The sequence below is a fragment of the Salvelinus alpinus genome, chromosome 24 (genome assembly GCF_045679555.1).
Source record: "Salvelinus alpinus chromosome 24, SLU_Salpinus.1, whole genome shotgun sequence".
NCBI lineage: Eukaryota > Metazoa > Chordata > Actinopteri > Salmoniformes > Salmonidae > Salvelinus > Salvelinus alpinus.
The window spans coordinates 41,522,297-41,548,616 of record NC_092109.1 but is presented as its reverse complement, the minus strand read 5'-3'; the positions used below and the strand labels follow the sequence as shown (position 1 = coordinate 41,548,616).

At 39.4% G+C, this 26,320-nt stretch overlaps 2 protein-coding genes across 6 annotated transcripts in view; one reads left to right on the top strand and one right to left on the bottom strand.

The window, feature by feature from the left end:
* The window catches only part of LOC139551908 (FRAS1-related extracellular matrix protein 2-like), a 275,653-nt gene extending 275,468 nt beyond the window's left edge, over positions 1–185 (bottom strand). The window contains exon 1 of the mRNA XM_071363246.1: positions 173–185. Coding sequence (XP_071219347.1) covers positions 173–185 — 13 coding nt within the window. The remainder of the gene's footprint in view (positions 1–172) is intronic.
* Positions 6–25,576, top strand: LOC139552848 (putative surface protein SACOL0050). 5 transcript variants are annotated; one of them, XM_071364936.1, is made up of 9 exons: positions 80–314; positions 3,674–3,746; positions 5,740–5,792; positions 6,529–6,594; positions 7,915–7,980; positions 13,472–13,537; positions 20,663–20,735; positions 20,944–21,013; positions 24,236–25,576. In XM_071364936.1, the coding sequence occupies exons 3-9, from the start codon at positions 5,747–5,749 to the stop codon at positions 24,320–24,322; spliced, it is 474 nt and encodes a 157-aa protein (XP_071221037.1). In that variant the 5' UTR covers positions 80–314; positions 3,674–3,746; positions 5,740–5,746; the 3' UTR covers positions 24,323–25,576. The 5 variants fall into 5 exon arrangements, with proteins under 5 accessions (XP_071221039.1, XP_071221040.1, XP_071221038.1 ...); XM_071364939.1 differs by lacking the exon at positions 7,915–7,980 and having other exon boundaries at positions 74–314; XM_071364935.1 differs by lacking the exon at positions 3,674–3,746 and having other exon boundaries at positions 81–314.
* Positions 25,577–26,320: the final 744 nt, after the last annotated feature.

The following is a 26,320-nucleotide window of genomic DNA, read 5'->3' as shown; positions in this document are numbered from 1 at the left end:
CTGTGAAGATTCGCTTTTTTTTTTACTGATTTGGAAAGTTGTGACGTTTCAATCTTTCACCTTCTCAACTGCCGTGTTCAGGGGTAGAACGACACATTTTTACCTTGTCAGCTCAGGGATTCGATCTAGCAACGTTGCAGTTACTGTCCCAACGCTCTAACCACTAGGCTACCTGCCGCACCCATTTCCTTTATAAGTGGCCCTGGATACCAGAACCAGCCCAGGGTACCAGAATCTACCTCTTCTCCATTATAATTGAATATTTTGTACAGAAATATTCCTTTTCTGAGGATGTTGAGGTATTGGACACAGCGGTAAGGTTTTGCCATTAACTTGGACTTTAATTGCTTATAGATATTGTGTATCGTATGTATGAATTGTTTCATATATTCAGATAGTTAAGCACCCTTATATTGTATAATTGTATGGTCTAGTCTTTAATACTGAATTAGTATAATTGTATACATAATACTTTAATTCTGAATTAGTATAATTGTATGGTATACTCTTTAATACTGAATTAGTATAATTGTATTGTATACTCTTTAATACTGAATTAGTATAATTTTATTGTATACTCTTTAATACTGAATTAGTATAATTTTATTGAAAACTCTTTAATACTGAATTAGTTGCACTCTACTGTACGCTTGAGGTACAGTATGAGGTACATTTTCACAACTCTTACAGCAGACAATCAATCATTTGTTTTAAAACTCTTAAGTACATTTTCAATTGACTAAAGTACAACACACATAATCATTTGTCACTTTATCACCAAACTTAATCAGGGTTTCATCTAGAAATACATGTTTCACATTGTAATACATGTAATGCTCACATTACTTTTAATATGATTCTCTTCTCTTTTCTTAAAATACATGTGGCTCTGACTGCTTTTAATTAATGATCACTTAAACATTTGGTAAACTTATAGATTTTACATGTCAACTTGTTTGTCTTATACAGATTTTGACAACTACATAATGAAAATGTAAAGTCTGTAAAGTAGAAACATTAAAACTATGATATACAGTGCATTCGGAAAGTATTCAGACCCCACATTCTGTTACGTTACATTACAGCCGTATTCTAAAATGTATAAAAAGAAAAAAGAAATCCCTCATCAATCTACACACAATACCCCATAATGACATCACAATACCACATAATGACATCACAATACCACATAATGACATCACAATACCCCATAAAGACGAAGCAAAAACAGGTTTTTAGAAATGTTTGCAAATGTATACAAAGGTATTCAGACCCTTTACTCAGTACTTTGTTGAAGCACCTTTGGTAGCGATTACAGCCTCGAGTCTTGTACTCTATTGAATATGTACTGTATTGTATATGTACTGTATGTAACAAATCAAAGTGTATTGCTCGTGTAGAAGGATTAGCAGAAGTTACAGCAGGTGCAGTGCAGGGGTGCAACTTTGGTTTTAGAAGTGTGGGGGACAAAACTTGGTGGTGGGTCTGGGGGTCTCCCATTTTTGGGGTCGTCTAAAGCTAATTTCCTGCATTTATACACAATCTAATATGACCCATGGCCCTTCTAGCTGTCTCTATTTAGAGCAACATGAAGTAAGCAAAAATGCCCACAGTCATCAAGCTAGGTAAGAGATCATTATTAAATATGTTTAAGTGATTGATAAGACTGAATTAGATCCATGATAATTCAATAATCAATACTGCTTTGCAACTTAAAACAATAGCCTAACAAATGAACAACTCTAACAAATAAATTACAATATTAATATTAATATATTAATATTAATTATTAATTATTAAGACATCCTCAAATTTCAGCCAGAGCACCCAGCCAGCCCGAGCCGCACCAGTCTAGTCAATAACTCAACTCTCTCCCCAACACAACTTCCTTCCTATCTTTGTTTTTCATGTCTGAAAGTTGCGCCCCTGAGTTTGCCGATTGTGAATTATTTTTTACCAAAGCTGTCCCCAGAGAAAGAAGGCCATGCCATGCTGGTCGCTTGCCCCAAACGAGTTTATGAAAGGCTGGTATAGGGGATGCATTTCTTTCTTGTTTTGGACTTTCTGCATTATTTGCGTATTGGTATTGTATTGTAATGATATTAAATTACTGGTCTGTAGGAGCTATAAACACAAGCATTACACTGCACCAGGGGCACCCCCCCCCCCCCACATTCTGAAATTGCATGTTTGTCCCCCACAGTTTTATCATTGCACTGTGATACAAAACGGTGGTGTGATTTAGGACTGCACAGACACCACAGAGCGTGCAGACAGGCGGTGTGAAGGCAAAGCTTCTGAAAGGCTGGTGTAGAGGACCAGCACGGGAGAGATGAACAGAGAAAGCTACTGTCTGTGTTGCATTTTTTCTCTGAGTTGTAACAACAAGCGGAGCAGAAACTGACTACTATTTTGTTGACTGATCTAGCTGTCAAGGTAACTGCTGTTTGACAGAAGAAAAACTATATTTATTCCCAGTGCTGAGCTAGTAGTGTAACTGACATCAAATCCCCCAAAAATTGTCACATGCGCCGAATACAACAGGTGTAGACCTTACAGTGAAATGCTTCTTTACAAGCACTTATCCAACAATGCAGATTTAAGAAAAATAAATGTTAAGTAAAAAATGTGGAAGTAAAAAATTTAAAATAAAAGTAACAAGTAATTAAAGAGCAGCAGTGAAATAACAGTAGCACAGCTATATACAGGGGTACCGGTACAGAGTTGATGTTCGGGGGGGGGATTTGATTAGCTGTTCAGGAGTCTTATGACTTGGGGGTAGAAGCTGTTAAGAAGCCTTTTGGACCTAGACTTGGTGCTCCGGTACCGCTTGCCGTGCGGTAGCAGAGAGAACAGTCTATGACTAGGGTGGCTGGAGTCTTTGACAATTTTTCGGGCCTTCCTCTGACTCCGCCTGGATAGCAGGAAGCTTGTCCCCAGTGATGTATTGGGCTGTACATACTACCCTCTGTAGTGCCTTGCGGTCAGAGGCCGAGGCCGAGCAGTTGCTATACCAGGCAGTGATGCTACCAGTCAGGATGCTCTCGATTGCGCAACTGTAGAACTTTTTGAGGATCTGAGGACTAATGACAAATCTTTTCAGTCTCCTGAGGGGGAATAGGTTTTGTCGTGCCCTCTTCACGACTGTCTTGGTGTGTTTGGACCATGACAGTTTGTTGATGATGTGGACACCAAGGACCATAAAGCTTTCAGCCTGCTCCACTACAGCCCCATCGATGAGAAAGGGGACGTGCTCGGTCCTCCTTTTCCTGTAGTCCATAATCATCTCCTTTGTCTTGATCACGTTGAGGGAGAGGTTGTTATCCTGGCACCACACTGCCAGGTATCTGACCTCCTGCGCATAGGCTGTCTCATCGTTGTCAGTGATCTGGCCTACCACTATTGTGTCATAGGCAAACTTAATCATTTTTCATCCCCTCTCGACTGAGAGGAAGTTCTGTCTGAAATGAATGAACTAGTTAGCTAGCTAGTAACGAGAGCTAACAAACTATTGTAAATTGCTCTGTTCCGTACACATGACCTTACGTTATTGATCTGTCAATTTCCTTTGTCATTCCCTACTTTTCACACTGAGATGGTATATAAACAGCTTTACAAGCTTCATTGTCGTGGTGCACAGTCAGTACATCACACTGTGCTCATCATGTCTTAGCGGGATCAGATGGTGACAGGTGTCCGTCCCAGCGGGGTCCGAAAGCCAGGGAAGACGAGTCTACGGAGCTCAGGTGAATTTTGCAGTGTATTACAATCAATGAATGGATTCAGTTGATGAGTAGGCTAGTCTGGGATCTGGGAACAATGGGAATAATGGGAATTTCAATTACTAAACCATTGATTTTGTTAATGTGTAATATACTGTTCAAAAATTTAATTCTTTGCCGTGCCTCATCTGAGCAGGATCAGATGGTGACAGGGGTCTCATGAGGGTCAGGCAGCCAGGGAAGACCAGTCTGTGACGGAGGTCTCTTCAGGGTCAGGCAGCCAGGAAAGACCAGTCTGTGACGGAGCTGATGGGAAGTTTTGCTCATACAACACTTTATTTCAGGGTTCACACAAAGTTTTTGAATTTGGCACTCTGAAAATCAAGTACTGGAACACCTTGAAAATCAGACATTTTCTAAAGTTGCTACTTGAAAAGTACTTGAATTAAAATGAGAGGAGAACAGATAATGACGAAATATATTTATGCAAAATATTAGATAAATGTATTGGTCTTGCGAATTAATTTCCAGGCAGACTAACGAGTTTTGTTTCCTCATGTGTTTCGCACTGTGGTTGCCAGGCGAGTCACTTATTCCACCCACACTACCACTCAGCCAGGCAGGTACAGAACAGACTGATAAGGCACATTGCCAAACGTCACACCGGTAGCTAAAATGCCGGGCAAATGTAGATTCAATCCTGCCTTTTGTGGGTATGGAAAATGTCTGGGATCTTTTATTTCAGCTCATGAAACATGGGAACAACACTTTACATGTTGCGTCTTATATTTTTGTTCAGTATAGCATTGCAATCATGTGTGAATCGTCCCTGAAGAGCATGAAGGGGGAAAGATACACGCTGCATGCTGCCACTTCTACATTGTGTGTCTGTTTCCCTGCAACAACTTCCAGATCATTTTTGCCAATCACCTCATTCTTGGGGCGCCCGTGATATTTCAAATTACTAAGCGGGTTCTGGTGGCCGTTCACATGCCGTTTTCCTCACACAGCCCACCCGCCCTTCTCCCGACCTGCGACACTAAAGCTGCCAGGCAAAAGCAAGACGCTTTTCGTAACTATTAAGTAGTAGATTCCCAAATGCCCAATTCAAACAGTCATTAAGCTGGAATTGTGTAGTAATGTGACTAGGAAATATCTGTTCACCATTAGGCATGTCCCCAATCTCTGTTCATCACTAGTCAAATTACAGCATCACTACTAACTTAAGTTACTATTCATGTGTCATCAGTACTGACTCAAGTTACTATTCATGTATCATCAGTACTGACTTAAGTTACTATTCATGTGTCATCAGTACTGAGTTAAGTTACTATTCATGTGTCATCAGTACTAACTTAAGTTACTATTCATGTATCATCAGTACTGAGTTAAGTTACTATTCATGTGTCATCAGTACTGACTTAAGTTACCATTCATGTAAATGTAGTAAATATCTAGTGAAACAACGTATTATTGAGTAGAACTTGTAAGGTAGTGATGAATACTGTTGCTTTTCTTCATGACGTTGTGGCGATATACTGCCATCTGGTGGCAACTAGAAACAATTGCATAACTACTAACTACTACAAATTGACGGTCCTTGAAAATACATATTAGTCCTTGAAATAGTAGTTGAAAGTCCTTGAATTTGACTTGCCACTCTTTGTACGAACCCTGTTTATTTACTCTATGCAGCAAACACTGGATAAGCAAGAACCTTCAAAGATTGAAACTATTTTAAGGCAGTCTAACAAACCTCTAAAGTTGATTTCCGAACTGATTCAAGGGTTGATACTTTTCCCGATGGCACAAAACATGTCAAACTAAAATGTGAGGACAAACAATGCAAAATGAAAGGTGTTGAATGTAAGACTGCCTGCATTAGAAGTGATATCAGTTTGGAGTTTTGTACGGAGAGTTATGAAAATTCACCATATAGTACCAAAGCGATTAAAAGAAACAGTAAAATTGTGAGATGTTGTATTCATGTGTGTGTTTGTGTGTTTTTCTCCCCAAGTACACAGATGAGAGGAGTAGAGAGACTCGTCTTCCTGTTTTGGCTGCTGCAAGGTATAGCCTGTGCTTGGTCCCTTCTTTGATATACTTTGCTTATTTTTTTCACACTTTAACAAGCAAGGCAAACATACTTTTTGAATGACTACCTCATCTCTGTACCCCAATTATCTTTAAGGTCCCTCAGTCGAGCAGTAAATTTCAAACATAGATTCAACCACAAACACCAGGGAGGTTTTCAATGCCTCACAAAGAAGGGTACAGATATTTAATATTTTTTGTCCTCAGTACAAAGTGTTATGTTTGGGGCAAATACAAATACAAAAAAAAGGCAATGGTGACATCATTGAGGACCTTTAAGGTTGCAGTGACACATCCATAACCTGAACGGAAACCAAATCTCATACCAGAGAGAATACTATAGACATCAAGAAAGCCAGTCAGTTGACTATTGACACGTTTTTCCAACACTTTTGATGAACAGGGCAAAATAGAAATAGGCCTAAAACAGTTAGGATCAGCTTGATCTCCCCTTTAAATAAAGGACAAACCGAACAGAAGTAACAGTGGATAAAATACTACCCTTGTATGTCACGAAGATGAACACGTTTTAGTTCAATGTAAAAGCAGGTAAAAATTCCTGTCAGTATAATTGTACACAGAGTTTCTAAACAGGGATGCAATTCTGTTGATGATATGACACCAGTTAAGTTACCTCATTTCAGATATGATGGTGGTTCTTCATTAGAACTAACCCTCTTCCCAGTCCTAATAGTGGTTATCTTTGTTCCAGGTGTCCTCTTCATTGATGGGGTGGAAGAGGCATACAATGATCTAGATCATAGTGCAGACTCGGATGGTGAGTACAAAGCATAGATGTCCAAGAGTACAAGAGCAAACTTACAAAAAATGTGAGTATCAAATTATATGAGACATACAGAACCCACAGTCAATGTTAGATTGGGTTAAATATTAAACAACTGTGTTTGATCCCTTAACGATTCAGTTATCTTAGCCACGTTTGATACCTTAACATGGTTTACTTGTCTTAGCCACATTTGATACCTTAACATAGCTAAGTTGTCTTAGCTATGTTTGATATCTTAACATGGTTAAGTTGTCTTATCCTCGTTGGATCCCTTAAGATCAGATCAATGAGTTCCAGGGTCAGCACCCTTCTAGGGGGGGTCAATGGGCATGCCCACCCTATGGAGATTAAAACATGTTTTTTTTCTGTGATATACAATTATCTGAGGTCCCTTAGTCAAGCAGTGAATCTCAAACACAGATTCAACCACATACACCATGAGGTTTTCCCAATTCCTTGCAAAGAAGGGTACGTATTGGCAGATGGGTAAAAAAAATTGAATATCCTATGAAGAATGGTGAAGTTATTAATTACACTGGATGGTGTATCAAATCACAGAGGCACTAAAATGATACCTTCGTCCTTCCTAACTCAGTTGCCGGAGAGGAAGGAAACCGGTCAAGGATTTCACCATGAGACAAACAGTTTAAAACAAGACACTAAACTATTATTGCAAAACATGTGGCCAAGCAAGTAACTTCAGGATAAAAATAAGAAACAGAATGGAACTAAGCACAGGCAAATCCTATAGAAACACCTGTTTCGGTCTGCTTTCCACCAGACACTGGGATATTAATTCACCTTTCAGCAGGACAATAACCTTAAACACAAGACCAAATCTACACTTGAGTGGGCTTACCAAGCAGACAGTGAATTTTCCTGAGTGGCAGAGATACTTGGAATTCTATGGCAAGACCTGAAGAAGGTTGTCTGGCAAGGATCAACAACCAATTTGACAGAGCTTAAAGAGTCTTGAAAAGAATAAAAGGTAAATGTTCTACAATCGAGGTGTGGAAAGAGACTTCCTCACTATGACTCACAGCTGTAATTGCTGCCGAAGGTGCTTCTACACGGTGTAGGAATACTTATGTAAAACTTCCTGTCAATTGAATTGTGCACAGAGTTTCTACATAGAGATGCAATTCCGTTGATGATTTCACACCATTTACATTAAGTGACCTCATCTCAGAAATGATGGTGGTATTCTTAATTTCACGTACATTTTTACTAACCCTCTCCCGCATCTAAAAAGAATTAACTATTTCTGACTAACCCTCTTCCCAGTCCTAATAGTGGTTATCTTTGTTCTAGGTGACCTCTTCATTGATGGGGTGGAAGAGGCAGACAATGAGATAGACCAAAGTGCAGACTCGGATGGTGAGTACAAAGCATAGATGTCCAAAAGTACAAGAGCAAACTTACAAAAAATGTGAGTATGAAATTATATGAGACATACAGAACCAACAGTCAATGTTAGATTGGGTTAAATATTATACAACTGTGTTTGATCCCTTAACGATTCAGTTGTATTAGCCACATTTGATACCTTAACATTGTTTAGGTTTCTTAGCTGTCTTTGATAGCTTAACATGGTTAAGTTGTCTTATCCTCGTTGGATCCCTTAACATTGTTTAGGTTTCTTAGCTGTCTTTGATACCTTAACATGGTTAAGTTGTCTTATCCTCGTTGGATCCCTTAACATTGTTTAGGTTTCTTAGCTGTCTTTGATACCTTAACATGGTTAAGTTGTCTTATCCTCGTTGGATCCCTTAACATTGTTTAGGTTTCTTAGCTGTCTTTGATATCTTAACATGGTTAAGTTGTCTTATCCTCGTTGGATTCCTTAACATTGTTTAGGTTTCTTAGCTGTCTTTGATATCTTAACATGGTTAAGTTGTCTTATCCTCGTTGGATCCCTTAACATTGTTTAGGTTTCTTAGCTGTCTTTGATACCTTAACATGGTTAACTTGTCTTATCCTCGTTGGATCCCTTAACATTGTTTAGGTTTTGTAGTAAGAAACCTGGTATATTTATGTTTACCAATAGATGGCAGTATTGACTCAAGACGGGGGTTTGCTTCCCGCTATCCGTAGCTATTTCCTATGTCTGCCTATATTACCATGATTAAGAAAGCTTCAGGTAGTTTAAGCCAGGTGCATAAGATAATGTAAATCTAAGTTACAATTAAATACTAAACCGTACGTAAGTCTCATGAGTCATAACTCTAAGAAGCCTTTAAGGATACTACATATTTGGCGATGAGGATAACTATGGAGAACTGCGTTGGATTTTTTTGCCACGAAGTTAACGGAGTGTTTGGCGTGCGACGCGGGAGGTGAGACTCAAGTGACCGGTGGAAGATTCTGAAGGATTGATTCCCTGGATACGGGTAGGACAAATTATTGACTGTGTGAGGGGAGAAACAATCGGAAAAGATGGCTTTGGCAACAATAGGCTCGCTAGCACCATTTGATCCTAAAAATCAGGAATGGGAGGAGTACTGTGAAATAATGGAACATTTCTTTGCTGCTAATGAAATAACTGATGCCGCTAAACAGAAATCCATACTCATAAGCGTTGTCGGTGCACAGACGTACAGCTTAATGAGAAACCTGTTGAGCCCAGATAAACCAGGAGAAAAAGTACTCTCAGCTGGACAAGGAAGGACTGGCTGTCATATTCGGAATACAGAGCTTCCACAACAGCCCTCACTTTAGCTTTGACAGTGTGTAACCCCTTGGCATCCACCTTGTGACCCAGGTACTGCACTTCATCAGCTAACAGTGTACACTTGCCCCTCTTCAGCCGGAGACCGGCGTCCTCCATCCTCCTCAAAGGAAGATGAGGAAGATGCAAGGGCCCAGCATTGAAACAAAGGTGTCAAGATTCTTGTTTAGCTACAGGATTACTCCTCAAGCTACGACTGGGTTGTCACCTGCAGAAATGTTGATGTCAAGGAGGTTAAGGTCAACCTTGGATCTCATCAGACCAGACCTGAAAATGAAAATACAACAAAAGCAATGGAATCAAAAATGGAATCATGATACCCGAGCCAAACTCAGAAGTTTCTCAACTGGAGATGATGTCTATACAAGAAACTATGGGTTTGGTCCTAAATGGATTCCAGATACCATTGAGGATTGCTCAGGACCAGTATCTTATACTGTGATCATCGGAAGTGGACAAACACTAAGGAGACACGTGGATCAGATCCGAGCTCGAATTCCAGTTCCATCCGGAGATCTGGATCAATTCTTAAACGAGCAGGACAGGACATTGGAACGTTCCCCAGAGTTGCAGTTCGACAAACCACCTAAGACCAACAATGCTCAACTTCCTGAGACCACCAGTCCGGGACGACCTCCTCCTGTGAAGTCTCCACAAAAGGACTTTGTTTCACCATCAAGGGGTGAAGATCTGGTGGCACCAGCTACGCCACCTCTGAGACGCTCTATTAGAGAGAGACGTCCGCCAGACTTTTTCAGATCCTAAAGGAGATCATTTTTGAAAAAATGTAAATAAGAATATAGCATAGCTCAGAAAGGAATTAAATTGGATTATTAGCTTTAAAGGGGGGGAATGTAGTAACCTGGTATATTTATGTTTACCAATAGATGGCAGTATTGACTCAAGACGGGGGTTTGCTTCCCGCTATCCGTAGCTATTTCCTATGTCTGCCTATATTACCATGACTAAGAAAGCTTCAGGTAGTTTAAGCCAGGTGCATAAGATAATGTAAATCTAAGTTACAATTAAATACTAAACCGTACGTAAGTCTCATGAGTCGTAATTCCAAGAAGCCTTTAAGGATACTACAGGTTTCTTAGCTGTCTTTGATACCTTAACATGGTTAAGTTGTCTTATCCTCGTTGGATCCCTTAACATTGTTTAGGTTTCTTAGCTGTCTTTGATACCTTAACATGGTTAACTTGTCTTATCCTCGTTGGATCCCTTAACATTGTTTAGGTTTCTTAGCTGTCTTTGATATCTTAACATGGTTAAGTTGTCTTATCCTCGTTGGATCCCTTAACATTGTTTAGGTTTCTTAGCTGTCTTTGATACCTTAACATGGTTAAGTTGTCTTATCCTCGTTGGATCCCTTAACATTGTTTAGGTTTCTTAGCTGTCTTTGATACCTTAACATGGTTAACTTGTCTTATCCTCGTTGGATCCCTTAACATTGTTTAGGTTTCTTAGCTGTCTTTGATATCTTAACATGGTTAAGTTGTCTTATCCTCGTTGGATCCCTTAACATTGTTTAGGTTTCTTAGCTGTCTTTGATATCTTAACATGGTTAAGTTGTCTTATCCTCGTTGGATCCCTTAACATTGTTTAGGTTTCTTAGCTGTCTTTGATACCTTAACATGGTTAACTTGTCTTATCCTCGTTGGATCCCTTAACATTGTTTAGGTTTCTTAGCTGTCTTTGATATCTTAACATGGTTAACTTGTCTTATCCTCGTTGGATCCCTTAACATTGTTTAGGTTTCTTAGCTGTCTTTGATATCTTAACATGGTTAACTTGTCTTATCCTCGTTGGATCCCTTAACATTGTTTAGGTTTCTTAGCTGTCTTTGATATCTTAACATGGTTAACTTGTCTTATCCTCGTTGGATCCCTTAACATTGTTTAGGTTTCTTAGCTGTCTTTGATATCTTAGCATGGTTAACTTGTCTTATCCTCGTTGGATCCCTTAACATTGTTTAGGTTTCTTAGCTGTCTTTGATATCTTAACATGGTTAACTTGTCTTATCCTCGTTGGATCCCTTAACATTGTTTAGGTTTCTTAGCTGTCTTTGATACCTTAACATGGTTAACTTGTCTTATCCTCGTTGGATCCCTTAACATTGTTTAGGTTTCTTAGCTGTCTTTGATATCTTAACATGGTTAACTTGTCTTATCCTCGTTGGATCCCTTAACATTGTTTAGGTTTCTTAGCTGTCTTTGATACCTTAACATGGTTAACTTGTCTTATCCTCGTTGGATCCCTTAACATTGTTTAGGTTTCTTAGCTGTCTTTGATACCTTAACATGGTTAACTTGTCTTATCCTCGTTGGATCCCTTAACATTGTTTAGGTTTCTTAGCTGTCTTTGATACCTTAACATGGTTAACTTGTCTTATCCTCGTTGGATCCCTTAACATTGTTTAGGTTTCTTAGCTGTCTTTGATATCTTAACATGGTTAACTTGTCTTATCCTCGTTGGATCCCTTAACATTGTTTAGGTTTCTTAGCTGTCTTTGATACCTTAACATGGTTAACTTGTCTTATCCTCGTTGGATCCCTTAACATTGTTTAGGTTTCTTAGCTGTCTTTGATATCTTAACATGGTTAAGTTGTCTTATCCTCGTTGGATCCCTTAACATTGTTTAGGTTTCTTAGCTGTCTTTGATACCTTAACATGGTTAACTTGTCTAAGACGCATTTGATATCTTAAAAAGGTTACAGTTGTATTAACAATATTATCTACTTCATTTATATGACCCCATTCTATATTTCTTCTTTATTTTATCACCTTTTATTTATTATATTGCTGCATTACTCTCTCATGTCCTCTGTTATTGTACCATTGTTTTGCTATTTAAATGTTATTCTTGTCTATCTTAATTTATATTTGTGTAGAAACATATTGTGTCTTTATCTTTCTACCTTTCATTGTTTGATAAAAAAAAAGTAAGAAATGTGTTGTGTAAATAGAGTTTGATTGATACAGAGTGGAAGTGTGGCTAGTTCAGTGTCGGGATGGGAATGGATCGTTCGAGATAGAAGTTACTGTTTGTCAGACAGCACTGACAAGTGAAAGGGTGTAACTTTGAATAATTTTTTTGGGGGGTGTCAGATCAATGAGTTCCAGGGTCAGCACCCTTCTAGGGGGGGTCAATGGGCATGCCCACCCTATGGAGATTAAAACATGTTTTTTTTCTGTGATATACAATTATCTGAGGTCCCTTAGTCAAGCAGTGAATCTCAAACACAGATTCAACCACATACACCATGAGGTTTTCCCAATTCCTTGCAAAGAAGGGTATGTATTGGCAGATGGGTAAAAAATGTTGAATATCCTATGAAGAATGGTGAAGTTATTAATTACACTGGATGGTGTATCAAATCACAGAGGCACTACAATGATACCTTCGTCCTTCCTAACTCAGTTGCCGGAGAGGAAGAAAACCGCTCAAGGATTTCACCATGAGACAAACAGTTTAAAAAAGACACTAAACTATTATTGCAAAACATGTGGCCAAGCAAGTAACTTCAGGATAAAAATAAGAAACAGAATGGAACTAAGCACATGTGAAATCCTAGAGAAGCACCTGTTTCAGTCTGCTTTCCACCAGACACTGGGATATTAATTCACCTTTTAGCAGGGCGATAACCAAAAACAGAAGACCAAATCTACACTTGAGCGGGCTTACCAATAAGACAGTGAATGTTCCTGAGCGGCAGAGTTACTTGAAAATCTATGGCAAGACCTGAAGAAGGATGTCTGGCAAGGATCAACAACCAATTTGACAGAGCTTAAAGAGTCTTGAAAAGAATAAAAGGTAAATGTTCTACAATCGAGGTGTGGAAAGAGACTTCCTCACTATGACTCACAGCTGTAATTGCTGCCGAAGGTGCTTCTACACGGTGTAGGAATACTTATGTAAAACTTCCTGTCAATTGAATTGTGCACAGAGTTTCTACATAGAGATGCAATTCCGTTGATGATTTCACACCATTTAAATTAAGTGACCTCATTTCAGAAATGATGGTGGTATTCTTAATTTCACGTACATTTTTACTAACCCTCTCCCGCATCTAAAAAGAATTAACTATCTCTGACTAACCCTCTTCCCAGTCCTAATAGTGATTATCTTTGTTCCAGGTGTCCTCTTCATTGATGGGGTGGAAGAGGCAGACAATGAGATAGACCAAAGTGCAGACTCGGATGGTGAGTACAAAGCATAGATGTCCAAGAGTACAAGAGCAAACTTACAAAAAATGTGAGTATCAAATTATATGAGACATACAGAACCCACAGTCAATGTTAGATTGGGTTAAATATTAAACAACTGTGTTTGATCCCTTAACGATTCAGTTGTCTTAGCCACGTTGGATCCCTTAACGTGGTTAAGTTGTCTTAGCCACGTTTGAAACCTTAACATGGTTAAGGTTTCTTAGCCGTGTTACATCCTTTAACACGGTTCAGTTGTCGTAGCCGTGTTTGATCCTGTTAGTACAAAGTCAACGGACACTATGAAAGCTTTAAACCAAGTTTATTCTGCCCATCCGTTCAATATTAGAGAAAAAACATGGTTTCACCAGTGGTAGTATACATACATACATCTCCTCCTTATCGCTAAACACTGCATCATTATTGCTGAGCAGGGAGCTGAGTGATTTGAGCCTTCAACGGTTCCTCCCCTTATCAGTACTGCTAAATGTGATCGTTTTCCCTGCACTCAGCCCCTCCCAAGCTTCATTATGGCACCCCTCATGTCTCTATTATAACTACTGATTAATAATAGTTAAAGCTCAGAAACGAACATAATTTACTTGTCTTAGCCGCATTTGATCACTTAACATTATTTTATTTATTTGTATATTTTTTATTTTAAAAAATTTGAATACCCAACACATACAATATACTTGCAGTGAAGACGCTCAACAACTACACCACACCAGTCATCCAACAGACTCCCATTACGAGCGACACAGATGCATCCAGGGTCAATGCCCTGCTCAAAGGCACGTTGACAGATCTCCCACCAGGCCAAAAAACGTGAACCCGAACCCTCCAAGACCCCCCCACAGTTCCCCAATAGCTGTCCCTCAACTATTTGAACTGTCCCTCAACCACTCCCACAGTCCCTCCCAAGAAGAAAAATAAATATAAAAACCAACAACCAAGAGAATGAACTAAAGAGAAAAAAGTTAAAGACAGAAGTAAAATAAATAAATAAATAAATAAAATAAAAAACAAAGGACATCAAGGACAACTAAAATCATAACAGCAATGTCAACTGTATATGTTAGTGTGCATGTCTGACACTATTACATGTATGTGTGTGTTCTTGTATGTGTTTATTTGAATGAGAGTGTGTGTATATGCATGTGTACAAACATCTGCATGGCATCAGCTTCAGGCAAACAGGCATTAGTTGTAAAAACACTGCCCCTCAGTGTCATTCAAATGTACTTTTTATTATGTTTTATTTTGACTTTATTTTTGACTTGTATCTTTGACCATCATTCTATCTCCCACACAGCAACTCCACTCCCACATACAGTTGAAGTCGGACGTTTACATACACTTAAATACATTTAAACTCATTTTTTCACAATTCCTGACATTTAATCCTAGTAAAAATTCCCTGTCTTAGGTGAGTTAGGATCACCATTTTATTTTAAGAATGTGAAATGTCAGAATAATAGTAGAGACAATCATTTATTTTAGCTTTTATTTATTTCATCACATTCCCAGTGGGTCAGAAGTTAACATACACTGAATTAGTATTTGGTAGCATTGCCTTTAAATTGGGTAGCCTTCCACAAGCCTCCCACAATAAGTTGGGTGAATTCAGGTTTGTAGGCCTCCTTGCTCACACACGCTTTTTCAGTTCTGGCCACACATTTTCTATAGGATTGAGGTCAGGGCTTTGTGATTGCCACTCCAATAGCTTGACTTTGTTGTTCTTTAGCCATTTTGCCACAGCTTTGGAAGTATGCTTGGGGTCATTGTCCATTTGGAAGACACATTTGCAACCAAGCTTTAACTTCCTGACTGATGTCTTGAGATTCAAATTATCCACACAATTGTCCTGCCTCATGATGCCAACTATTTTGTGAAGTGCACCAGTCCCTCCTGCAGCAAAGCAATCCCACAACATGATGCTGCCACCCCCGTGCTTTACGGTTGGGATGGTGTTCCACGACTTGCAAGCCTCCCCCTTTTTCCTCCAAACATAATAATGGTCATTACGGCCAAACAGTTCTATTTTTGTTTCATCAGACCAGAGGACATTTCTTTACGATCTTTGTCCTCATGTGCAGTTGCAAACCGTAGTCTGACTTTTTTATGGCGGTTTTGGAGCAGTGGCTTCCTCCTTGCTGAGTGGCCTTTCAGGTTATGTCGATATAGAACTCGTTTTACTATGGATATAGATACTTTTGTACCTGTTTCTTCCAGAATCTTCACAAGGTCCTTTGCTGTTGTTCTGGGATTGATTTGCACTTTTCGCACCAAAGTACATTAATCTCTAGGAGACCGAACGTGTCTCCTTCGTGAGCGGCATGATGGCTGCGTGGTCCCATGGTGTATATACTTGTGTACTATTGTTTGTACAGATGAGCGGGGTACCTTCAGGCATTTGGAATTGCTCCCAAGGATGAACCAGACTTGTGGAGGTCTAAACATTTTTTGTGAGGTCTTGGCTGATTTCTTTTGATTTTCCCATGATGTCAAGCAAAGAGGCACTGAGTTTGAAGGTAGGCCTTGAAATACATCCACAAGTACACCTCCAATTGACTCAAATGAGGTCAATTAGCTAATCAGAAGCTTCTAAAGCAATGACATAATTTTCTGGAATTTTCCAAGCTGTTTAAAGGCACAGTCAACTTAGTAGATGTAAACTTCTGACCCACTGGAATTGTGACACAGTGAATAACAAGTGAAATAGATGTCCTAACCGACTTGCCAAAACATTTGGTTTGTTAACAAGAAATGTGTGGAGTGGTTGAAAAACAAGTTTTAATGACTTCAAACTAAGTGTAGGTCAACTTAATTATAATAAATGCAAATAATAAATTAAGCTAAATTATTATTATTAATTAAATTATAAATAATTATAAGAGAATCACCGAAATGTAGTCTTAATTTATCAAATGCCTTTTCAAAATCCGCTATAAATACCAGGCCTGACTTCTTATATGTTTCATGATGTTCTATTACTTCTAGTAGTGGTTATTATCTCCAATGTATCGTCCATGTAAAAAACCTGTCTGATCAGGCTGAACAATACCTGGTAAAAGTGCGATGCATTTCGCTAGTATTTTTGCATCACAACATTGAAGTGTAAGAGGCCTCCAGTGTTTTAAATAGACTGGGTCTTTATATTTAACATCTGGGTCTTTGAATAATAGAGAAATCAGACCTTCCTGTTGACAGACTACCATTTCTACAGGAGTAGTTAAAACAATCTAACAATGGAGCTTTCAGTATATCAAAAAAGGCTTGATATACCTCTACCGGTATGCCATCAAGCCCTGGGGTTTTTCCAGACTGAAAGGATTTAATAGCCTAAAAAAAAAATTCTCTGTAATTTGGCCTTCGCACTTATCTTCTGTACATTTGTTAATTTTCTATTTCTTATAGTTTTGATTAGAATTCCTTATCGTAATCTTCATTCAGTGGGAGAGGATGGGACGGAAAAGAGAACATCTGCCTAACATAATTAGCTTCCTCTTTTAAAATATAATTTGGAGAATCATAGATGACTCCGTCTTCAGTAACGAGTTTCTCCAATTTATTTTTGTTAGCGTTCCTGTGTTGGAGATTCAGGAAGAATCTGGTGAATTTTTCTCCATATTCCATCCAATTAACTTTATTTTTGTAATAGATTACATTCGATTGTTCCTGAATAATTTCCCCCAGTTCTTTTAGTTTTTCCTGTAACTTATGTTGTATTTCTGTAGTATCGTTTTTATTGCTATCTACCTGTACTATTAGTTCATGGATTTCCCTTGTTAGTCTTGTCTCTTTAGACAGAAACTGCTTTTTCTTTACTGATGAATATTGAACTGAATGACCTCTGAAGGTACATTTAAAAGGTATCCCAAACAATAAGGGGATTTGCTGAACAGATATTATACTGGAAAAATTCAGTTATAAATGATTTTGTCTTAGTTAAAACTAAGTTGTCCTCCGGTATACTTTGATTACATTTCCAATATCCCCGTCCACGTGGAAATTGAATAAGAATTATGTGAAGGGCAATTAGATGATGATCCGATCACATTCTGTCTCCTATTAAAACCTTTTTGAACCTTTGATGCAAGAGAGAAAGAGACAAGAAAGTAGTCAAGACGACTAGTGTCACGGTCTTGGAAATGAGCGGACCAAGGCGCAGCGTCAGTATAGTTCCACATATTTATTTAAGTGAAACTAACAAAACAAAATAAAACCTACAAAGACCGTGAGGACGTAGTGCCCAAACACACTAACAAACAATCAATATCCCAATCCCAATTGGGAACCATACAACCCTAGAAATCTAAACACTAGTTAACCCCACCCCTAGTCACACTCTGACCTAAACACCATAGAGAACCGAGGGCTCTCTATGGTCAGGGCGTGACAACTAGCTTGATTAAGTCTCCTCCATGTATATCTCACTAGGTCGGGTTTTTTTAGACTCCAAATATCCACTATTTCTAATGTGTCCATAATATTTGTGAATTCCTTGAGGGCACGGTGATGATAGTTTGTAGAGTGATTACCTCTACAGTCCATTGAGGTACTTAACACTGTGTTATAGTCTCCTACCATAATGATTTGATCATTTGTTGCCAGTAAGTTCAATAAATTGGTATAAATATTTAGAAGAAGTGTGGATCATCCTGATTTGGACCATATAGATTAATGAGCCAAATCTCTTGTTCGTTCACTTTCATATTCAAAAGGATCCACCTTGAGAATCATTCCTGACTATTTGCACAATCAGATCAAGATTTTTGTTAATTAATATCATCACACCTTTTTGAGTTCCTCTGTCCATGACAGAAAATTATTTCACCACCCCATCCCTTTTTCCACGGAACTTCATGTAAGGATGTAGATTGATTTTGCTGTAAACAGTATATGTTATATTACTTTTCTTTTAGCCACGTAAAGACTGATCTTCTTTTTTTATAATCTGCTAAACCGTTACAATTAAGGTAAGACACACCTCCACAGGTAGGAAGCAGCTACGGACAGGTAACACAAACCTCCACAGGTAGTAAGAGGCTAGGGACAGGAAAGACACACCTCTACAGGTAAGAGGAGGCTAAGGACAGGTAAGACACACCTCTACAGGTAAGAGGAGGCTAAGGACAGGTAAGACACACCTCCACAGGTAGTAAGAGGCTAGGGACAGGAAAGACACACCTCTACAGGTAGTAAGAGGCTAGGGACAGGAAAGACACACCTCTACAGGTAAGAGGAGGCTAAGGACAGGTAAGACACACCTCTACAGGTAAGAGGAGGCTAAGGACAGGTAAGACACACCTCCAGAGGTAGGAGGAGGCTAAGGACAGGTAAGACACACCTCCAGAGGTAGGAGGAGGCTAAGGACAGGTAAGACACACCTCCAGAGGTAAGAGGAGGCTAGGGACAGGAAGACACACCTCCACAGGTAGGAAGAGGAGGCTAGTGTCGTGTCTTTGGCATCATTAAAAGTGAAGACTGCTATTTTATCAAATCAATTCTCTGTAATTATTTGTACGTGACTAACTAAGTTATAATTTTCCTAATATAACTTTTCAGAAATTTTAATATCTGATAAATTAGTATTCTAATTTATGAATTATTCTTTACCTCACGTTAGTCTCATTCCAAACGCCGTAAATTGTTGGTTATCTGCACGAACCCAGCCTTTTCTATAAATCATCCATACACAGAAATAATCACAGAAATTCATAAACAAACAACAGTAGCTATGGTTACAAGGAAATTATAGGGGAGGTTCCCTAGTGGGCTAAACCGATATGATGGCTTGGTGGACAAAGGGAAGTGGGTATCTACTGAGAACAGGCAGGAAACACCAGAGGGATCACTACACAGTTTATAATTATATTATTTGAAATGCTAATCCTTTGCACATGAACGCTCACTCATTCGGGAATAATTGCAATCAATATATATTTACGCCCAGTGTGTCGTCGTGATTTCTGTTGGAATCGTCTGTCTGCGGAGAGTCAGTTCATCAGCGTCGCTCTCCCTCTGCTTCCCTGAAGAACAAAATATTTCGTGTTTAGGATGGATACTTCAGAGTACCATTCAGAAATGTTCTCATAGAATAGATGTTTCGTCGGTTGTCGGTATTCGCAATCCTAGCTGCAGACTAGTAATTAGTACCTAAGATTTGCTCTTATTCTGTCGGGATCGATAGTCTCAGAGTTAAACCATTTCCTGCTGTGTAGCCAATGCTCTACGTTGTATGGTTAGGAATTTAACAACCATTACAACCTTGGCTTCCACTGAGGTTTTAGTGGTCTGAAGAGGATTTCCTCAGGATGGGGTTTTATTCGTAACGTTTGAAACGGCGGTTCTATGACGCCAGATCATGTCTGTGCTCACGGGGGCTGGCCAATAACTTAGTTAAACTTTAAAGGAACATCATTTCACAAATAGTTTCATCTTTACTCATTAATTTTACACAAGAATTAGATGGAAACCCAATAACTGAGAAATGTACACATTCAGAGATATAGTTATGTGTGTTTTCTGTCCTCTCTAAGGTCACCAAATGAAACACACTCGTCATACCTGTCCCTTAAGTGTCCACGGACAGGGAGCTTCAAATTCCCATTTTGGGGATTTAGGAGTTCGCCATGTGAAATCCTTTGTTCTCTCTGTGTCTCTCTTTCTGCATGGCCAGGGGCAGAGAGTCTCCGCCAGGAATTTACGACCTGAGATAACAGAACCTGGGTGTGTGTGTGTGTGTGTGTGTGTGTGTGTGTGTGTGTGTGTGTGTGTGTGTGTGTGTGTGTGTGTGTGTGTGTGTGTGTGTGTGTGTGTGTGTGTGTGTGTGTGTGTGTGTGTGTGTGTGTGTGTGTGTGTGTGTGTGTGTGTGTGTGTGTGTGTGTGTGTGTGTGTGTGTGTGTGTGTGTGAGATCTATACCCAGAAAGGGCCATGTCATGACACTAGGAACAGGAAGACACACCTCCACAGGTAGGAGGAGGCTAGGGACAAGTCAGAGGAAGCTAGGGACAGGTAATAAAGACAGGGACAAGTGGGATACCTAAGCAAGGACACGTACTGGAAACAGAGATGACCAGGTAATGGTTTATGTTTCACTTTATGTTTCACTTAAGGTGGCCTGTCTGTGTTGCTGGGGGCTGGTGCTGTTGGAATGGGTCTCCTCGCAGTCCTAGCGCTAACCTACAGGTCAGACACATAGATGAAACTTCAGACTTTATGTTTTAAGTGCCCGTGTAAAGTTGCTTTGTAATTTACCCCCTGGTTACATATAGTAAATATGTCTTTATTCCTGTTTATTTGGCTGTTTTAAAGTTTGACGTGGGCGATCGTATTTCAGGAGGTTGGGTTGATACAATTGCCTGTAAGGTTTTGTTATGTGTTGTTATGCACTCAGGAGAATGCATGTCAAGTGGCCATGGAATTTAAATCAGGAGAACACACCAGAACTCAAATTAACATACTGGGTGAGTTTCAATGCACACACACAAAGGTTACTCGTTTTTCGTTTTGTGCCTGTATGGGAAGCCTTCCTTGGGCTGTGAAGAACCTTTTTACAGTGGTTCTTTGAATAACTATTTGTATAACCATTTGTTGAATTGAGGATGGTTCTACCAGGAACAAGAGGGTTCTTCATTACACTGTTAAACATATCCTGCCAACTGGTTACAGTGAACATACAGTTAATATACACAAAGTTACTGTATTTTATTATTAAAGTATTACTGCTGTAAGGGACAGCATGCTGCTGTATACCCACGTGGGTTCTTGTTTCGATCCCTGTAGGGCGGAGCCCTTTTGGGTTCTACGCAGAACCCTCTCATGAAAACCCCTCTGGTTCCAGGTAGAACCAATTACAGGTTCTACAGTTACACTTATAGGATTCTTCAGATGCGCTTATGGTACACACTGTTAAAAATTATCTGTAATTTGTTACCAGCTACTGAGTTGCAGTAAATATTCAGTAACAACTTATATGGTCTTTTTTTAAACTGAACTGTATTTGTATAGTTGCATGACGGTGTTATGTCGTAACATGACATTACGCTGCTGATTTGTCATTGTTTAAAAAATATTTTATGTATTTTTTTACCTTTATTTAACTAGGCAAGTAAGTTAAAAACAAACGCTTATTTACAATGACAGCCTAGGAACAGTGGGCTTAACTGCCTTGTTCAGGGGCAGAACAACTGATGTTGATCTTGTCAGCTCAGGGATTCGATCTAGCAACCTTTCGGTTACCAGCCCAATGCTCTAACCACTAGGCTACCTGTATAAACTTGTAAAATTATGTATTCTGAGCACACTTGGGACTAAATCTCTATTGGGATTTGAACTTGGTTACCAGTGACCTGAATTCCCTGCTGCACCATCAGGTCTGTGGCATTGATAAAGATTAGCCACATATTTATTGGCAAGAATACATTTCTGCAATTTGTTAAAAGTTGCCCAAAATCCAATCAATAATTGTGCGATTATCTGACAAACCAAAGTGAAAGGGTCAGTGCTTCGACGTCAGGTGTGGAAATACGCTCTGGACATTTGAATTTGCAACCTCTTGGTCAGGAGGGTGTTAATGTTTCTGCAATGCCACCAGATACATATTTATATCAAGAACATGTATTTAGCTGTGCCACAAGAGACTCTGGGTTCGCGCCCAGGCTCTGTCGCAGCCGGCCGCGACCGGGAGGTCCGTGGGGCGATGCACAATTGGCCTAGCGTTGTCCGGGTTAGGGAGAGTTTGGCCGGTAGGGATATCCTTGTCTCATCGCGCACCAGCGACTCCTGTGGCGGGCCGGGCGCAGTGCACGCTAACCAAGGGGGCCAGGTGCACGGTGTTTCCTCCGACACATTGGTGCGGCTGGCTTCCGGGTTGGAGGCGCGCTGTGTTAAGAAGCAGTGCGGCTTGGTTGGGTTATGTTTCGGAGGACGCATGGCTTTCGACTTTCATCTCTCCCGAGCCCGTACGGGAGTTGTAGCGATGAGACAAGATAGTTACTACTAACAATTAGACACCACGAAATTGGGGAGAAAAAGTGGGTAAAATTTAAAAAAATATATTTTATTTTTTTAAATAACATGTATTTACACTCTCAAGAATATGGGTACAGCTAGGGTATAGTGTACATGTATCCTAAAAGGTACCGACTACAAAGAATGCTTACTATCTGTCAAATAATTTTATCCGTTATCTTGTAATCAGAAAAGTTCATTGAAGGTGTACAGTAAGTTACTGGCAGTTCCTGTAATACATTTTACAATAATTTACTGACATCTGGTTGCCAGTAAGTTGCTGGCAGTTAGTTGCCAGTGCAGTATTAGCAGTTACTGGCCATAACCCACTGAAAGCCAGTTGCCAGTTAGGTAACGCAAAATTCACATCAACTTTCAGATAATTAACTTCCATTCATTTCCTATGAAATGCAGAATGTGGCTCTTTATTGTAACACGTTCTTAGAAAGATTGCAAAACTAACAGTGTCAAAAGAGGTGCTCTACCTTAACAACATAACCGGCCAACCACTTAGACTGGTACAACACTTCCACTGACGGTGGGCATAAATATGCATCTTATTAGATCACTCCCCCAAAGATGCTAATGAGCCCAACTGGTACATTGACCCCACCTACATTTCAAAGTGCAGTGATGATTGTACTTTATATTCAAAATATTGGGTAGAATATTTTTACATTATACTAGATTATCTACACAGTACCATGTGAGTACCTATGTGTACCTCCCAAGGTACAGTACCAAATGTGTACTGTACCTTTTAGTTTTTTGTACCCCAGGGAACAACACTGTAGCCTTATTTTTGAGAGTGTGTGGATATACAATGCCTTCAGAAAGTATTCACACCTCTTGACTTTTTTCAAAAAATGTTGTGTTACAAAGTGGGATAAAAATAGATTGACACAAAACTTTTTTTGTGTCAACGATCTATACCAAATTTGACCCAAACATAATACTTTGTATTCAGGACCAAAAGTTATTTGCTTTGCCACATTTTTTGAAGTATTACTTTAGTGCCTTGTGGCAAACAGGATGTATGTTTTGGAATATTTTTATTCTGTTGAAGCTTCTCTATTTTTCACTCTCTCAATTAGGTTAGTATTGTGGAGTAACTACAAGTATTAGAGATTTACCCAGAAAAATTAACAGCTGAAATCGCTGGCAAAGGTGCATCTCCATTATTGACTCAGGGGCGTGAATACTGTAAATGAGATATTTCTGGATTTAATGTAATACATTTGCTAAATTCCCCCCCCCCCCCCCCCCAAAATATCACTTTGTCATTATGGAGTATTGTGTGTAGATTATGATGTATTTATTTTACCTTTATTTAATTAGGCAAATCAGTTAAGGGCAAATGATTATTTACAATGACAGTGAGAAAAGAGATATGAATAATTTATTAAGACTTAACTTTACATCAAGTGTCCCTAAGCACTTCTATTTTTACGTTATCAGACAATTATTGACTTGATTCTGGCCAACTTTTAGCAAAGTGCAAGAAATGTATTCTTGTCATTAAATCTGTGGCCTATCTCTGTCACAACTTTTGGTGGTGTAGCAAGAACATTTCAGTTTGCTGGCAACCAAAAGATTCCATTGGTTACACATCTCAACCCCTTTTCTCAGTGCACACACAAACACACAGCCCATCTCTCTCTGTCTTTGTGTACCAGAACAATCGTGTGGCCAACGAGGCAGCAACAGAAGAAACCACAGCAGAACATGGAGGGAAGGTGGAACCAATCATTGTAGAACCCTAGAGGAACAGAAATACAGAACACAGGATGGACTGGAAATGTCTATTTTCAATTGTCTTTTGTTTTAAACCAGGGCTATCTTCACGTCACATGACTTAGGCACTAGCTATGTCACTCCCTGCTACCAACACACAACCCCTACCACAATGTCCTACCAAACTGATTCAAGCCTAGTAGTCAAGTGGTTTGATTTTACTTCTGTGAATGTCAAAAATGGAAGAAAAAAACCCTCTGCTCAGCTCAGGATGGGTGCGGAGTTAAACCAACTACAGGACAAACAAAATAATTACATTTCCATGCATGGCATCTAACTCAAAACTTCACACATATTCCTTAAACATCCCACACATCTGTGACACACTGCAACACTGAATAATAAGATGTACACTGTACATATAAACTATATTTAGTTATAAAATGTGAACATCATTGGATTGTTTCAGTAGTCTATTATTAAGATCTGGCTGGCCTACCTTATATCCATCTCTGGCAACTGATTCTGGTTTTATCTATTAAATATATTCCTATTTAATGGTCACTAAGAAATGTACCATTGCTCATCAGACCTTCTATCCTTTAACTTGTGTGGGACCCCTAGAACCCTCAAATGAATCTCTGAACCTGCTGTTTAATTTGTGTTGGACTCCCCTAGAACCCTCACAATCATCTCTAGACCTGCTATTTTTCATTCTCCCCCTCTAATCAGGAACGTATCTAAACCTGGGCCACCAGGTGGGTGCAACTAATTATCAGGTAGAACAGAAAATCGTCATGCTCCGGACCTCGTAGGGTAGGATTTGAATATCCCATTCCCTCGCACAGGGGTAGGTAACCAACCCCGTTCCTGGAGAGACGCAGGTACTGTACTGCAGCATTTTGTCCCAACTAGACACCTCGTCTGACCAACTGAGCTAATTAAATCAGTCCAGTGAGCCTAAATTCAATACACCTGGTGTTCTTCCAGGTGGGTTAAATGAAACACATGAAGTGCCTGCAGCCCTCCAGGACCAGGGTTGCCTAGCCCTGCCCTAGCGTCTCTGTGCTCCCCTTTGCTCCTGTAACATCTATAGTACTGCCACAATAGTCTATAAAAGAACACATATGCTGTTGAAAAGCGTTTATTCCCCTAACATTCCTCTCGGGTAGAAGTTTATCTTGTGTATGAAAATGTTTGGTCTATTTTTATACTTGTATGTTTAATACCTAAACATGGCAAATAAAAAAATATATTTAATCAGTATACAAATGAGCAATTACCACCACCTACTGGTCATTATCTTTGTGTGTGTGTGTGTTTCATATCTATTGAATTTCACCAGAGGTTTGCGGAGATGAATTATACCTCTACCAAAATCAGTTTACTTTCAACGTGATCAAAGCAACAACTCTGGTTTCTATGGTTACCACCCTGGATAGACTGACAGTACAAACATATATTGAACTAAAATATAAACGCAACATGCAACAATTTCAAAGATCTTATTGCGTTACAGTTCATAGAAGAAAATCAGTCATTTGAAATACATTAATCTTGGCCTCATGTATGGATTTCACATGACTGGGCAGGGGTGCTGCCATGGGTGGACCTGGGAGGGCATAGGCTCACCCACTTGGGAGCCAGGTCCACCCAATCAGAAAGAGCCCCCCACAGGTATCTGTGATAGCATGGGCAGCGCCATTGAGGCTATCTCCATTTTAAAGTAGTCCATTTTATTATATTTGGGGGTTTGAAAAGTGTTAAGCTAATATTGGGGATTGCTCCCGACTCATGGGAATCCCCACCCAGTTGACTACTTTAAAATGGTGGAAGCTCACAATTACAGTGTCCATGCTAAAATGGATTATATCCAATTTGAGTCGTCTAACTATCTCGTTGCGCAATACATTTCATTTGGACAGTTTGTAACGTGTGCCCTCCTGAATAAGCCAAATTACAGTCAATCAGAATGGTGGTGGGTGTGGCCCAGTGTGATGAAGTTTAAAGGGACAGTTCACCCTAAT

Excerpts from the sequence above, each read along its gene's own strand:
- LOC139552848 (XM_071364935.1), top strand. The coding sequence starts at position 292 with ATGTTGAGGTATTGGACACAGCG. Across the intron at positions 20,736-20,943 it reads GTCCTAGCGCTAACCTACAG|GAGAATGCATGTCAAGTGGC; the intron begins GTCAGACACATA and ends TTATGCACTCAG. Across the intron at positions 21,014-24,235 it reads AACTCAAATTAACATACTGG|AACAATCGTGTGGCCAACGA; the intron begins GTGAGTTTCAAT and ends TTTGTGTACCAG.